At 42.7% G+C, this 17,500-nt stretch overlaps 1 protein-coding gene across 1 annotated transcript in view; it reads left to right on the top strand.

The window, feature by feature from the left end:
* Positions 1–17,500, top strand: part of parp8 (poly (ADP-ribose) polymerase family, member 8) — a 108,053-nt gene that overhangs the window by 45,989 nt on the left and 44,564 nt on the right. The window contains exon 7 of the mRNA XM_082968739.1: positions 6,276–6,370. Within this exon, the coding sequence (XP_082824865.1) occupies positions 6,276–6,370 (95 nt within the window). The remainder of the gene's footprint in view (positions 1–6,275; positions 6,371–17,500) is intronic.

Here is a 17,500-nt window from a genome sequence, read left to right as displayed (position 1 = left end):
CCCATACCACTACTACCACCACCATCACTAAACTGTTATCATTACCATTACTACCCATACCACTACTACTACCACCACCATCACTAAACTGTTATCATTACCATTACTACCCATACCACTACTACCACCACCATCACTAAACCGTTATCATTACGATTACTACCCATACCACTACTACTACCATCACCATCACTAAACCGTTATCATTACCATTACTACCCATACCACTACTACCACCACCATCACTAAACTGTTATCATTACCATTACTACCCATACCACTACTACTACTACTACTACCACCATCACTAAACCGTTATCATTACCATTACTACCCATACCACTACTACTACCACTACCACCACCATCACTAAACCGTTATCATTACCATTACCACCCATACCACTACTACTACTACTACCACCACCATCACTAAACTGTTATCATTACCATTACTACCCATACCACTACTACTACCACCACCATCACTAAACCGTTATCATTACCATTACTACCCATACCACTACTACTACTACTACCACTAAACTGCTATCATTACCATTACTACCCATACCACTACTACTACTACTACCACTAAACTGCTATCATTACCATTACTACCCATACCACTACTACCACTACTACCACCACCATCACTAAACCGTTATCATTACCATTACTACCCATACTACTACTACTACTACCACCATCACTAAACCGTTATCATTACCATTACCACCCATACCACTACTACTACTACCACCACCACCACCACTAAACTGCTATCATTACCATTACTACCCATACCACCACTACTACTACTACCACCACCATCACTAAACCGTTATCATTACCATTACCACCCATACCACTACTACTACTACCACCACCACCACCACTAAACTGCTATCATTACCATTACTACCCATACTACTACTACTACCACCACCATCACTAAACCGTTATCATTACCATTACTACCCATACCACTACCATTTGGAACGATAAACAACAATAATAATAGTAATAACAATAATACTAATACTAAGTAAGTTACTGTTTACTATGCAGATGTTATTATTCAGTGTCCCTCAGGCTGTGGAAGGCAAATACATATTTGGCTGCAAGAGGAGCCATTGCTCCTTCGCCCATGAGTATTTTTAGTTTTTCTTCTGGGTTTAATAAGTTAAAATTTGGAATAAATGTAGTCATTTCTGTAAATAAGGAATCTCTTTGTGAGGAATATTTATCACAGTAAAGGAGAAAGTGCATCTCTGTCTCTACCTCCCCTGTCGTGCAGTGACCACATACACGCTCCTCTTTGGGTAGCCATGTCTTTTTATGTCTGCCGGTTTCTATTGCCAATCGGTGGTCACTCAGCCTGTACTTGGTAAGGATCTGTCTCTGCATCGTATCTCTGAACAGAGTAGAGCTAATCAGCCAGTTCATATTCTCTGTTTAGGGTCAGATAGAAATTTAGTCGGATTTGGGATTTTGTTTCGTTTTTCCAATGTTGTAAATATGAGTCCTTTGATTGGTTCATGATTTTGTTTATTTGAATTCTTTCTTTTGAAGCAGTGCTGGTGTCAGCTTGGTTGGTGAGGTCCAACACCAGCTGACTGAGAGGGCTCGTTTCTGGGCTCAGCTCTTGGGTTTGGAGTGCTTTAAATTGCAGAATTGAATTTGGACTTGAATTTAGATGTAGCCAACATTTTAATGAACTTTTCTGTATTTTCATTATTACTGGAAAGCGGGCCAATTCTGCCCTACATGCATTAGTTGTCTCTCTCTGTCTCTCTCTCTCTCTCTCTCTGTCTCTCTCTCTGTCTCTCTCTCCCTCTCTCTCTCTCCCTCTCCCTCTCCCTCTCTCTCTCTGTCTCTCTCTCTGTCTCTCTCTCTCTCTGTCTCTCTCTCTGTCTCTGTCTCTCTCTCTCTCTCTCTCTCTGTCTCTCTGTCTCTCTCTCCCTCTCTCTCTCTCCCTCTCCCTCTCTCTCTCTCTGTCTCTCTCTCTGTCTCTCTCTCTCTCTGTCTCTCTCTCTGTCTCTCTCTCTCTCTCTCTCTCTCTCTCTCTCTCTCTCTCTCTCTCCTCTCTCTCTCTCTCTCCCTCTCTCTCTCTCTCTCCCTCTCTCTCTCTCTCTCTCTGTCTCTCTCTCTCTCTCTTTCCATCTCTCTCTGTCTCATTCTCCATCTCTCTTTCTCTCTCCCTCTCTCTCTCTCTCTCTTTCTTTCTCTCTCTCTCTCTGTCTCAATTTCAATTTATTGGCTTTATTGGCATGGGAAACATAAGTTTACATTGCCAAAGCATGTGAAATAGATGAGAAACAAAAGTGAAATAAATATATATTTTTTTACAGTAAACATTACACTCTAAAAAGTTTCAAAATAATAAAGACATTTCAAATGTCATATTATGTGCAAATATTTAAAGTACAAAAGGGAAAAGAAATTAACATAAATATGGGTTGAATTTACAATGGTGTTTGTTCTTCACTGGTTGCCCTTTTCTTGTGGCAACAGGTCACACATCTTGCTGCTGTGATGGCACACTGTGGTGTTTCACCCAGTAGATATGGGAGTTTATCAAAATGTGTGTATCTGTGTAATCTGAGGGAAATATGTGTCTCTAATATGGTCATACATTTGGCAGGAGGTTAGGAAGTGTTTTCTCATGATTTGGTTGGGTCTAATGGTGTTGCTGTCCTGGGGCTCTGTGGGGTCTGTTTGGACCAGCTTGCTTAGGGGACTCTTCTCCAGGTTCATCTCTCTGTAGGTGATGGCTTTGTTATGGAAGGTTTGGGAATCGCTTCCTTTTAGGTGGTTGTAGAATTTAACGACTGTTTTCTGGATTTTGATCATTGGCGGCCTAACGGTGTCTAGATAGAATTTGTATTTGTGGTTCTGGCGACTGGACCTTTTTTGGAACACCATTATTTTGGACTTAATGAGATTTACTGTCAGGGCCCAGGTCTGACAGAATCTGTGCAGAATATCTAGGTGCTACTGTAGGCCCTCCTTGGTTCGGGACAGATGCACCAGATAATCAGCAAACAGTAGACATTTGACTTCAGTTTCTAGTAGGGTGAGGGCCGGGTGCTGCAGACTGTTCTAGTGCCCTCGCCAATTCATTGATATAAATGTTGAAGAGGGTGGGGCTTAAGCTGCATCCCTGTCTCACCCCACAACCCTGTGGGAAGAAATGTATGTGTTTTTTGCCTATTTTAACCGCACACTTGTTGTTTGTGTACATGGATTTTATAATGTTGTATGTTTTTCCCCCAACACCACTTTCCATCAATTTGTATAGCAGACCCTCAGACCCTCATGCCAAATTGAGTCAAAAGATTTTTTTAAATCAACAAAGCATGAGAAGACTTTGCCTTTGTTTTGGTTTGTTTGTCAATTAGGGTGTGCAGGGTGAATACGTGGTCTGTCGTACGGTAATTTGGTAAAAAGCCAATTTGACATTTGCTCAGTACATTGTTTTCACTGAGGAAATGTACGAGTCTGCTGTTAATGATAATGCAGAGGATTTTCCCAAGGTTGCTGTTGACGCATATCCCACGGTAGTTATTGGGGTCAAATTTGTCTCCACTTTTATGGATTGGGGTGATCAGTCCTTGGTTCTGAATATTGGGGAAGATGCCAGAGCTAAGGATGATGTTAAAGAGTTTAAGTATAAACAATTGGAATTTGTGGTCTGTATATTTTATCATTTAGGATACCATCAACACCACAGGCCTTTTGGGGTTGGAGGGTTTGTATTTTGTCCTGTAGTTCGTTTAGTGTAATTTAATTATCCAGTGGGTTCTGGTAGTCTTTAATAGTTGATTCTAAGATTTATATTTGTTCATGTATATGATTTTGCTGTTTGTTCTTTGTTATAGAGCCAAAAAGATTGGAGAAGTGGTTTATCCATACATCTCCATTTTGGATAGATAACTCTTCGTGTTGATGTTTGTTTAGTGTTTTCCAATTTTCCCAGAAGTGGTTAGAGTCTACGGATTCTTCAATTACGTTTGAGGTCAGGTTTTCTAGATCTCTTATGTTTTTTGGTTGGATAGGTCTCTCTCTCTCTCTCTCTCTCTCTCTCTCTCTCGCTCTCTCTCTCTGTCTCTCTGTCTCTCTCTCTCTCTCTCTGTCTCTCTGTCTCTCTGTCTCTCGCTCTCTGTCTCTCTCTCTCTCTCTCTCTCTCTCTCTCTCTCTCTCCACTAACTGTTGATTGGTGAACTGTGTTTGTCCTCTGGTAAAAGAGACAGTGTCTGAAGTTAGTTTGAGTGATTAGCGTTTCTTAGTTAAGATGATGATGATGATGTGTGTTCAGTCGCTGGTCTTACGAGGTAAATACCTCTGCACCTGTTCTATAGGGACTGTGTTCTACCCGTCTGTTCTATAGGGACTGTGTTCTACCCGTCTGTTCTATAGGGACTGTGTTCTACCCGTCTGTTCTATAGGGACTGTGTTCTACCCGTCTGTTCTATAGGGACTGTGTTCTACCCGTCTGTTCTATAGGGACTGTGTTCTACCCGTCTGCACCTGTTCTATAGGGACTGTGTTCTACCCGTCTGTTCTATAGGGACTGTGTTCTACCCGTCTGCACCTGTTCTATAGGGATAGATCTATATTATCTGCATTGACTGGATGGTAACTATTGACTTGAGGTGCTACGATGCTATTATGCCTTCGTAAAGCCTTCATAACAATGACAGAGTGAAAACAACCTTTCTTGTTGTCAAACGTTTTTTTATTTTTTGTATCTTTGTATAATATGGGGAGGAACTACAATATGTTTTACTTCATCCATACGTATCGATTTTGAATAACAGTAGGTATGTATCAACACTACTTTGTTTCTCCGTGACAGATTAAAGCATATAGGTAACACAGTACGAGCCGTTAAACCCATGACATCGGCTGGAAGCTGTCAAACCCATCACACCAGCTGTCAAACCCATCACACTGGCTGTCAAACACATCACACCAGCTGTCAAACCCATCACACTGGCTGTCAAATCCATCATATCGGCTGTCAAACCCATCACACTGGCTGTCAAACCCATCACATCGTCTGCCAAACCCATCACACCAGCTGTCAAACCCATCACACCGGCTGTCAAACCCATCACACCAGCTGTCAAACCCATCACACCTGCTGTCAAACCCATCACACCAGCTGTCAAACCCATCACACCAGCTGTCAAACCCATCACACCAGCTGTCAAACCCATCACACCAGCTGTCAAACCCATCACACCAGCTGTCAAACCCATCACACCTGCTGTCAAACCCATCACACCAGCTGTCAAACCCGTCACACCTGCTGTCAAAACCATCACACCAGCTGTCAAACCCATCACACCAGCTGTCAAACTCATCACACCAGCTGTCAAACCCATCACACCAGCTGTCAAACCCATCACACCGGCTGTCAAACCCATCACACCAGCTGTCAAACCCATCACACCAGCTGTCAAACCCATCACACCAGCTGTCAAACCCATCACACTGGCTGTCAAACCCATCACACCTGCTGTCAAACCCATCACACCTGCTGTCAAACCCATCACATCGTCTGCCAAACCCATCACACCAGCTGTCAAACCCATCACACCTGCTGTCAAACCCATCACATCGTCTGCCAAACCCATCACACCAGCTGTCAAACCCATCACACCAGCTGTCAAACCCATCACACTGGCTGTCAAACCCATCACACCTGCTGTCAAACCCATCACATCGTCTGCCAAACCCATCACACCAGCTGTCAAACCCATCACACCAGCTGTCAAACCCATCACACCAGCTGTCAAACCCATCACATCGGCTGCATATTGTTCTGCTGTAGTTTTTTATCTTCCCAGACTAAAGCACAAAAAGTCCTTAGCAATTCAGACATTTTAACATTTTATGTTTATCCCCCGTCTGTATTCAAAATGGCACGTTAGTAGTTTCAGGTGTTGATTGGCTGGCTAACTTTGGACAGACAAGCTGATTGGTCATGCTCTGGGTCTCTTTAGAGATCTATCCAATCGTCTAGTGGAGGGAAGGGCTTTGTTCAAAACAGTCTTCTCAGGTTTCCCCTCTGAGCCGGTTCCTCTCAGTTTTTTCCTTCTAGGGAGTTTTTCCTGGTCACTGTACCTCTGATTCTAATTGGGGGGGGGGGTCTAGGCCAGGTTACTGTGAAGAGTTTTGTGACGACTGCTAATGGAAAAAGGGGGATTTAAAACACATTTGATTGACGGATTGATTGATGGGTTGATTGACGTGTCTCTCTGATAGGTGAACTACGATGGAGAGCTCCACAAGCACCCCCAGCTGGAGGCGGACCTGGCGGCGGTCCGGGAGATATACGGACATCACGCAGTATCTCTCAGGTAGCTCCTCCCTCTCTGACCGCGCGTGTGTCAAATCAAATCAAATTGTAATCGTCACATGCTTCATAAACAACAGGTGTGAACTAACAGTGGAATATGCTTACTTACTTCCCAACAATGTAGAGAGAAAGACAAATTTAGAAATAATAGAAAAGTAAAACACGTAATAATAAATACAAAATGAGTAACGATAGCTTGGCTATATACGCGGGGTACCAGTACCGAGTCGATGTGCAGGGGTACGAGGTAATTGAGGTAGATATGTGCATATAACTAGGAATAAAGTGCAGTGTGGAGTGCAATAGAGATTGCATCATCTGTGAATCTGTTGGAGCGGGATGAAAATTGGAGTGGGTCCAGGGTGCCTGGGAGGATGTTGTTGATGTGAGCCATGACCAGCCTTTCAAAGCACTTCATGGCTACCGATGTGAGTGCATTGGGGCGATTGTCATTTAGACAGGTTACCTTGCCTGAGTCAATGTCTTCTAGAGTACAATACAAGGTCCATCCTATTCCTCTTGCCCTGAGTCAATGTCTTCTAGAGTACAATACAAAATGTTGGGTTCTGAGAATATGGAAATGTACTTATTGATGTCACTGAGGGAGTGCTGAGGTTTAGAGGGTCTACACCAGAAGTTAATGGTTATAGGAGTGTCACGTCCTGACCATAGTAAGTTGTTATTTTCTATGGTAGAGTGGTCAGGGCGTGACAGGGGGGGTGTTTATCTGTTTTTGTATGTCTATGTTCAGTTCTAGTTTTTGTATTTCTATGTTGGTCGTTGTTTGGCATGACCTCCAATTAGAGGCAGCTGGTTGCTGTTGTCTCTAATTGGAGGTCATATTTATGCTGATGTTTGTCCCACATGTCCTTGTGGGTGATTATATGTTGTGAGTGTGTTTGTTCCTCCTGCGTCACGGTTTGTTGTTTTGTCATTAAAGTTTACTTTGTTATTTGCATTTAGTTTCATGATCAAATAAATATGTGGAACTACGTAAACGCTGCGCTTTTGGTCCGCTCATTATAACAGCCGTGACAAGGAGGAAGGTATATAGTGTGTGCAATTAAGCTTGGAATGTGTTGAGTGCAGGGAAGCAATGACATGGCACTGATGGCACTGGCACTGATAAGGGGAGAGAGCCATGGATTAGTGATGGAGGGGGGTTGAGGTCAGGTCACCTTAAGGGAGAAATAAAAGTTTATGGCCCGTATCGCTTAGTGTTCTGCCTAGCAGTAAAGAACGATGTTTGTACAGATGGGTAGGAGGAGACTCACAGCCTATGAGGAACGGTTAAATATCAGTGCTTGTGTGAAAATGTTTTTGTCTAATGCAGCTGTATTGATCCTCTGGGAAGAATAAACTTGGTTTGAGCTTTCGTAGTGTCTGTAGAGTTATTACTCTGAGAATTAGAACAAAAGTCCACCCTATTCCTCTTGCCCTGAGTCAATTTCTTCTAGAGTACAATACAAGGTCCATCCTATTCCTCTTGCCTTATCTTCTTTTGTTCGCCGCATGACCCAGCCTATTGCCAGGTTGAAGAGTAAGGCTGTCATCACGCAACCTTGTCAAACTCCGGACTTCACAGCAAAGCTCATGTTGCTCGTTCCCACAGTGCTTCGAAAAGTTGCTGTAGAACTGTTTGATGATGTTAAGAGCATGGGTGGGGATTTCATAAATTCTTAAGATCTTTCATAGGCTTTCGTGGTGAATACTGTCAAAAGCCTTCTGGAAGTCAATAAAGTTGATGAAGAGTTTTCATTGCCACTCATTAAATTACTCAATGATGTTCCTGAGGGTGAAGATCTGGTCCGTACAGCTCCTTCCTCCCCTAAAAACCACTTGTTCATTCCTAAGTACTTTGTCTACAGTTGAAGACATCCATTTTACGATAATCTTCCAAAAACAAAATCTTCCTGTGAACGAATAAAAGTGTAACGCCCGTCCAGTTGTTGCAGTCGGAAGGTTTGCCCCTCTTATGCACCTGTATGATAACCTTCTTGGTCCAGTCTGAAGGTATATTTCCCTCCATCCAGATGTCAGTGAAGTGAGGAAGAAGGATGTTTGTAGCCCAATGCTGGATCGATTCTGAACAGCTCTGCATTGAGGTTATCAGGACCTGGAGTTTTCCCATTCTTTAGTGACTTGATGGTAGTGATTATTTCTTCTTTGGTTGGTTGGTTGGTGGGTCAGTGTTTATGTCTAGATCTTCTGGAGCAGCTTCAGGTGTGTTCATTGGATCCACAGAGGGTTCTCTTTTGAGGACCTCTCTGAAATGTTCTGTCCATCTTGCTTCCTGTTCATTTTCTGTAGTCAGCTACCTGTAGGAGGGACAACAGGGCCTACCTGTAGGAGAGACAACAGGGCCTACCTGTGGGAGGCAATCGCCTTGCTTGTCTTTGACTTGAGTATTTTACTTGAATTTTCTGCCACATGTTAGGTTAGTGATCAGCTGTTCTTGCTAGCTCCTCCAGGTAGGCCCTGTTGTCTCTGCTCCAGGTAGGCCCTGTTGTCTCTCCTCCAGGTAGGCCCTGTTGTCTCTCCTCCAGGTAGGCCCTGTTGTCTCTCCTCCAGGTAGGCCCTGTTGTCTCTCCTCCAGGTAGGCCCTGTTGTCTCTCCTCCAGGTAGGCCCTGTTGTCTCTCCTCTAGGTAGGCCCTGTTGTCTCTCCTCCAGGTAGGCCCTGTTGTCTCTCCTCCAGGTAGGCCCTGTTGTCTCTCCTCCAGGTAGGCCCTGTTGTCTCTCCTCCAGGTAGGCCCTGTTGTCTCTCCTCCAGGTAGGCCCTGTTGTCTCTCCTCCTGGTAGGCCCTGTTGTCTCTCCTCTTGGTAGGCCCTGTTGTCTCTCCTCCAGGTAGGCCCTGTTGTCTCTCCTACAAGTAGGCCCTGTTGTCTCTCCTCCCGGTAGGCCCTGTTGTCTCTTCTTACTATCCTTTTGACTTGTGTGTTGATTTTTCTGTACTGCTCCTCCAGTTTCTGTTTCAGCCTTTGCGATTTGGCATCTGTTTTTTGTTTTTTATCCTCTGTCATTTCCCATGTTTCTGGGGTGATCCATTGCTGGATAATTTCCCATGTTTCTGGGGTGATCCATTCCTCGATAATTTCCCATGTTTCTGGGGAGATCCATTCCTCGATAATTTCCCATGTTTCTGGGGTGATCCATTCCTCGATAATTTCCCATGTTTCTGGGGTGATCCATTCCTCGATAATTTCCCATGTTTCTGGGGTGATCCATTCCTCGATAATTTCCCATGTTTCTGGGGTGATCCATTCCGCGATAATTTCCCATGTTTCTGGGGTGATCCATTCCTCGATAATTTCCCATGTTTCTGGGGTGATCCATTCCTCGATAATTTCCCATGTTTCTGGGGTGATCCATTGCTGGATAATTTCCCATGTTTCTGGGGTGATCCATTCCTCGATCATTTCCCATGTTTCTGGGGTGATCCATTGCTGGATAATTTCCCATGTTTCTGGGGTGATCCATTCCTCGATCATTTCCCATGTTTCTGGGGTGATCCATTGCTGGATAATTTCCCATGTTTCTGGGGTGATCCATTCCTCGATAATTTCCCATGTTTCTAGGGGGGTCCATTCCTCGATAATTTCCCATGTTTCTGGGGTGATCCATTATTTGCGTTGCCTTCTTCTTCTGTGTCTGATGGTTTTCTTGCCACTTTCACTGTAAGCGTTAACCACTTTCTCCCACTTCCTGTCTATATTCCCCTCAGTCGCCTTCTTCTGTGTTGTTTGAAAGGGCTTGATACTTGTTGTGAACTTGCATTGTGAAGGTTTTCTTGATGGTTTGACCCCTCAGCATTCCAACATCAAATCTTGTTGTTCCTTTTGTCGGTGGTCTTGAACGTTTCAGCTTTAGTTTGATGTCGGCAGTCACAAGATGGTGGTCACTGGTAACATCTGCCTCCCTTCGCACCTTGACGTCTCTCAGCGAGCTTCTTCACTTGCCGTTGATCATCAGGTCAATCTGGTTCTCGTCTCTTCCATTAGGAGAGTACCATGTCAGCTTGTGGATATTTCTTGTGAAGGAAGGCTGCCACCAATCATCAGGTTATTTGTGACGCAGAATGTTGCCAGTCTTTCACCGTTGTCATTAATCTCTCCACAGCCATGCTTCCCCATTGTTCTCTCGTAGATGGTGTTGTCGGTGCCAACCTTTCCATTCAGGTCTCCGATGACGAGGAGCATGTCTTGAGCAGGTGTCTTCTCTGCTTTTCTATTGTTATAAAGCAGCTCTTTTTCTTCATATTTGGCATCGTTTGAAGCAGCATGACATTGGATTATTGGTAGTTTGGTATGTTGTCCATTGAGTCTTGTCTTTTTATTGTTAATCACTTCCTGTTCACAGGCACTTTCCCGACTGCACTAAAAAAACTACTATGGTGAAACCCCTTAAGTTTTCTGCCAATCTCCAACCTTCCATTCTTAAAGCAAAATTCAGGAGAAATTGGTTTTCAAACAGCAAAATATTTTTTTGAAGTGCCAACTTTATTTCTTTTAAATTCCAATCTGGTTTTCGTGCCCACCACAGCACAGACATAGTCTTAGTTAAAGTGGTAAATGTTCTTAGAGCCAACACAGATGCCAAACAGCTCTCTGTCCTGGTACCCTTGGATTTAAGTGCTGCATTTGACACTGTTGACCATGATGTCCTTCTGGACCGACTGGAGAGGTGGATTGGCCTCTCTGGTCCATTTCTAAATTGGTTTAGGATCTATTTAACCGGTTGAGAGTTTTTTGTCACCATTGATGAACATAACTCAGAGAAAATACATATCACATGTGGCGTTCCACAAGGTTCAATTTCGGTTCCGTTTCTGTTCGGTTTATATATATTACCCCTTGGCAGTGTTATTAGAAAGCACAGCGTTTATTTTCCCTGCTACGCAGACGATAAACAACTTTACATTTCTGTGTCACCAGAGGATTTTTGACTTTTTTTTTTGTGATTTAAATACTTGGATTCCTAACAACTTCCTCCAGCTAAATCAAGACAAGGCCAAGATACTTGTTGGAGCCGAAGCACAGAGAGAGAATCTGGCTGCACATTTTAAAGTTGAGATTTTTCTTCTAAAGAAAATACCTTCAGTATTTACAATAGAGTTACATCAAAGGGGAGATTAAAATAGTTTTTATTCATAGAATATCTCTCTGTCAGCACCCACATGGACCTGATGTGTATTGCTATTGCAGTGTAAGCATGTAAGTAAAATGCTTCTTCATGGAAAATTAAGTGCTGGAGAATGGTCCTTCTGTGTGTGTGTGTTAGTATACATTGGGTGAGGTTGAAAAGTGCTGATGGTAGAGAGAAAGGTAAAGGAAATGTTCAGATTTGTGTTTGTCAGCTCCCTGTACGTTCTGAGTTGTAAATCACAGAGAGACAGAGAGAGAGTGAGAGAGAGGGGGGGAGACAGAGAGAGAGAAAGAGAGAGAGAGACGGGTGTGTGTGTGTGTGTGTGTGTGTGTGTGTGTGTGTGTGTGTGTGTGTGTGTGTGTGTGTGTGTGTGTGTGTGTGTGTGTGTGTGTGTGTGTGTGTGTGTGTGTGTGTGTGTGTGTTACTGTGGGGAGGTGCTAAAGAAAGTGTCTGGCCATTGGCTGAGGACCAAAGGACCTACTGTGGTTCTTCAAATAAAAGTTGGGGGCATCTTTGAACACCTTTTCCTTCATTTATTAAACCTCGGCTTTAGAAGCCGAGCAGAGATCTCCCCCCCCCCCCATACCATGCGATTGTAAATACACTTCATGATTAAAATGGTTCAATGTTTCAATTCAAATGTGACTCGTTCCATTGTCGTTCCGTTCTCTTGCTGATATTATATTATCTCTAAGCGTTTCTTTATTTTAGATCATTTTTTGTTGTTGTAGCCCGTTCTCCAGTTCACAGCGCCGTATTGGGTTTTAACTGACAACCATTTTATACTCCAGCACCGTGCACAAAGAAGATGCCCCAATCCCTCCTGCTAACTGGGCTAGTTTTGCACATTTGTTGTTGTCTGAGTGAGGGAAATGCTGTAAAGTGAGGGAAATGCTGAAAAGTGAGGGAAATGCTGAAAAGTGAGGGAAATGCTGTAAAAGTGAAGTGCAACTAAAATGTAGTTGAGATGTATTTTAAATTAACATCTGGATTTTAAAGGTACACTTTTTTTAATCATTATTTTATTACCAAAAATACAAAGATGTTGATGAACAAATACTGTACATGCTTCTTTCTAGTTGTTCAAGCATTTTTACTTAAAAATTTACTTAACGAAATAACAAAGGTAGCCTTGAAGTATTGAGCAATAAATAAACAGCAACATCCATCCTCATTTTTCTCTTATCACAGCCATTCAACTCTGTAACTGTTTTAAAGTCCCCATTGGCCTCATGGTGAAATCCCTGAGTGGTTTCCTTCCTCTCCGGCAACTGAGTTAGGAAGGACGCCTGTATCTTTGTAGTGACTGGGTGTATTGATACACCATCCAAAGTGTAATTAATAACTTCATCATGCTCGAAGGGATATTCAATCTGTGCTTTTTTAAATTGTCACCCATCTACCAATAGGTGCCCTTCTTTTCGAGGCATTGGAAAAACTCCCTGGTCTTTGTGGTTGAATCTGTGTTTAAAATTCACTGCTTGACTGAGGAACCTTACAAATAATTGTATGTGTGGGGTACAGAGATGAGGTAGTCATTCAAAAATCATGTTAAACACTATTATTAATCCATGCAACTTATTATGTGACTTGTTAAGCAAATTTCTACTCCTGAACTTATTTAGGCTTACCATAAGAAAGAGGTGGAATACTTATTGACTCAAGACATTTCAACTTTTAATTTTTAAATAAATTTGTACAAATTTCGAAAAACATAATTCCACTTTGAAATGATGGGGTGTGTAGTCCAGTGACAACAAATCTCAATGTATAATATTATACATTCAGGCTGTAACACAACAACATGTGGTACATGTAAAGGGGAATTCATATTTTCCGAAGTCACTATAAATCATGACCTATTATAAGGTTGATTTGCTAGCAGATTGCTATTGCTAGATACATAGCAGATTACAAATTACAGATACGCGGTCTCTCTCCTCTCGCTACAGCTCATCTCGTGTGAATTATTATGTGGATTGTAGTAAATTATACAACGGGTGGGTCTAATCCTGAACGCTGATTGGTTAAAAGCACATTCCAGACGGTGTCTATTCCACAAGTTACCACCGGCTAAATCTATGACTTTAAAATGACAATTTACTCTGTTCCATCTGACTGCGCAATCCACAGTCTCATCAGCCCAGCCAGGCAATTTATAAACTTGATCTCCACTATAAAAAGCATCTAGACATTATCTCACATTTCTTTTAGACTAACATTTAGTTTTCAACAGCAGAGATTTGTATAAACCTAGTGGTCTGTCTCTCTGACATTTGCAACATTGTTTCAATATTCAAATTCCATCTCCAGCTGTCCCGTAGTAGTGAACATGTCGGGAGTCGGGACGAGACAGACAGGCAGGCAGCGTTTCTCAGCCAGTCAAAATCATGAATCAGCTGGCATCATTTTTATGGATATATACAAAGAAATGTCAATTGAAAAAAGGTAAAACGAAACAAAGTGCAGTTAGTTTGCAGTCTTTCCAGCTTCAGTTGTAAGTGATTGTGTTAGCTGTGTTGTTGGCTGTGTTGTTAGCTGTGTTGTTAGCTGTGTTGTTGGCTGTGTTGTTAGCTGTGTTGTTAGCTGTGTTGTTGGCTGTGTTGTTAGCTGTGTTGTTAGCTGTGTTGTTAGCTGTGTTGTTGGCTGTGTTGTTGGCTGTGTTGTTAGCTGTGTTGTTGGCTGTGTTGTTAGCTGTGTTGTTGGCTGTGTTGTTAGCTGTGTTGTTAGCTGTGTTGTTGGCTGTGTTGTTAGCTGTGTTGTTGGCTGTGTTGTTGGCTGTGTTGTTGGCTGTGTTGTTGGCTGTGTTGTTAGCTGTGTTGTTGAGTAGCTCCTCTGAACAACAGTGTCCTGACGAATGAGCCCATTTTCTGCGCCAGGTGAAATCGTGCCTCATTAGCTCATTGTTATGGATGTATCCAAGTAAATATCACTAGAAAACAGCTTGAACTAATATATCTACTGTTGTTATTCTGGCTGCACTGTTTGACGTGACTGTAAGTTAACCGTAGTTGGCTAGCTAGCGCACCCTCCTCTCTCTCAAGTCCCTGAAAATATAAATCAACTTGACAAGAGTCTATTGTCCTGCTGATAGCCCATCAAGGGTATATTGTCATTCTGATTAGCCCATCCAGAGTATATTGTCCTGCTGATAGCCCATCAATAGTGGATGGCTTCTTTTGTATTCTAATGTATCGCATGACTAGGTAAGAGTGCCAAGCCACAGCATTGTAGTGTACTTACAGTACAGTTCACTTTCCCTCCATTCTGCCTGTCTCTCTACCATCCCATGATTCTCTCTGTTGTTATCTATTCCCTCCATTCTGCCTGACTCTCTACCATCCCATGATTCTCTCTGTTGTTATCTATTCAGTAACATTCTGCCTGTCTCTCTACCATCCCATGATTCTCTCTGTTGTTATCTATTCAGTAACATTCTGCCTGTCTCTCTACCATCCCATGATTCTCTCTGTTGTTATCTATTCCCTCCATTCTGCCTGTCTCTCTACCATCCCATGATTCTCTCTGTTGTTATCTATTCCCTCCATTCTGCCTGTCTCTCTACCATCCCATGATTCTCTCTGTTGTTATCTATTCCCTCCATTCTGCCTGCTCTCTACCATCCCATGATTCTCTCTGTTGTTATCTATTCAGTAACGATTCTGCCTGTCTCTCTACCATCCCATGATTCTCTCTGTTGTTATCTATTCTCATTCTGCCTGTCTCTCTACCATCCCATGATTCTCTCTGTTGTTCTCTATTCAGTAACATTCTGCCTGTCTCTCTACCATCCCATGATTCTCTCTGTTGTTATCTATTCAGTAACATTCTGCCTGTCTCTCTACCATCCCATGATTCTCTCTGTTGTTATCTATTCAGTAACATTCTGCCTGTCTCTCTACCATCCCATGATTCTCTCTGTTGTTATCTATTCAGTAACATTCTGCCTGTCTCTCTACCATCCCATGATTCTCTCTGTTGTTATCTATTCCCTCCATTCTGCCTGTCTCTCACCATCCATGATTCTCTCTGTTGTTATCTATTCTCATTCTGCCTGACTCTCTACCATCCCATGATTCTCTCTGTTGTTATCTATTCAGTAACATTCTGCCTGTCTCTCTACCATCCCATGATTCTCTCTGTTGTTATCTATTCCCTCCATTCTGCCTGTCTCTCTACCATCCCATGATTCTCTCTGTTGTTATCTATTCCCTCCATTCTGCCTGTCTCTCTACCATCCCATGATTCTCTCTGTTGTTATCTATTCCCTCCATTCTGCCTGTCTCTCTACCATCCCATGATTCTCTCTGTTGTTATCTATTCCCTCCATTCTGCCTGTCTCTCTACCATCCCATGATTCTCTCTGTTGTTATCTATTCAGTAACATTCTGCCTGTCTCTCTACCATCCCATGATTCTCTCTGTTGTTATCTATTCCCTCCATTCTGCCTGTCTCTCTACCATCCCATGATTCTCTCTGTTGTTATCTATTCAGTAACATTCTGCCTGACTCTCTACCATCCCATGATTCTCTCTGTTGTTATCTATTCCCTCCATTCTGCCTGACTCTCTACCATCCCATGATTCTCTCTGTTGTTATCTATTCAGTAACATTCTGCCTGTCTCTCTACCATCCCATGATTCTCTCTGTTGTTATCTATTCCCTCCATTCTGCCTGATCTCTCTACCATCCCATGATTCTCTCTGTTGTTATCTATTCAGTAACATTCTGCCTGACTCTCTACCATCCCATGATTCTCTCTGTTGTTATCTATTCAGTAACATTCTGCCTGACTCTCTACCATCCCATGATTCTCTCTGTTGTTATCTATTCCCTCCATTCTGCCTGACTCTCTACCATCCCATGATTCTCTCTGTTGTTATCTATTCAGTAACATTCTGCCTGTCTCTCTACCATCCCATGATTCTCTCTGTTGTTATCTATTCAGTACATTCTGCCTGTCTCTCTACCATCCCATGATTCTCTCTGTTGTTATCTATTCCTCATTCTGCCTGCTCTCTACCATCCCATGATTCTCTCTGTTGTTATCTATTCTCATTCTGCCTGACTCTCTACCATCCCTGATTCTCTCTGTTGTTATCTATTCTCATTCTGCCTGTCTCTCTACCATCCCATGATTCTCTCTGTTGTTATCTATTCAGTAACATTCTGCCTGACTCTCTACCATCCCATGATTCTCTCTGTTGTTATCTATTCCCTCCATTCTGCCTGTCTCTCTACCATCCCATGATTCTCTCTGTTGTTATCTATTCCCTCCATTCTGCCTGACTCTCTACCATCCCATGATTCTCTCTGTTGTTATCTATTCCCTCCATTCTGCCTGTCTCTCTACCATCCCATGATTCTCTCTGTTGTTATCTATTCCCTCCATTCTGCCTGTCTCTCTACCATCCCATGATTCTCTCTGTTGTTATCTATTCCTCCATTCTGCCTGCTCTCTACCATCCATGATTCTCTCTGTTGTTATCTATTCTCATTCTGCCTGACTCTCTACCATCCCATGATTCTCTCTGTTGTTATCTATTCAGTAACATTCTGCCTGTCTCTCTACCATCCCATGATTCTCTCTGTTGTTATCTATTCAGTAACATTCTGCCTGTCTCTCTACCATCCCATGATTCTCTCTGTTGTTATCTATTCCCTCCATTCTGCCTGTCTCTCTACCATCCCATGATTCTCTCTGTTGTTATCTATTCCCTCCATTCTGCCTGTCTCTCTACCATCCCATGATTCTCTCTGTTGTTATCTATTCAGTAACATTCTGCCTGTCTGTCTACCATCCCATGATTCTCTCTGTAATTTTCCACTAGTAAAGGTAATACATACAACAACAAAAAAAAACATTTCAATAGCTCAGGTCTTGAAAATACGGGAAACCTCCCCCCCCCCTTTCCGTATCTACAAAGGTGTATAAATGAGGCCAATACAGACGACTGGCCTGTGGGGTTTTCGTCCCTGTACTCTCT

Source organism: Salmo salar, chromosome 24 (assembly GCF_965601325.2).
Source record: "Salmo salar chromosome 24, fSalSal1, whole genome shotgun sequence".
NCBI classification, from domain to species: domain Eukaryota; kingdom Metazoa; phylum Chordata; class Actinopteri; order Salmoniformes; family Salmonidae; genus Salmo; species Salmo salar.
Note: the sequence above shows the minus strand (reverse complement) of the source record. Positions and strands in the feature narration are given on the sequence as shown.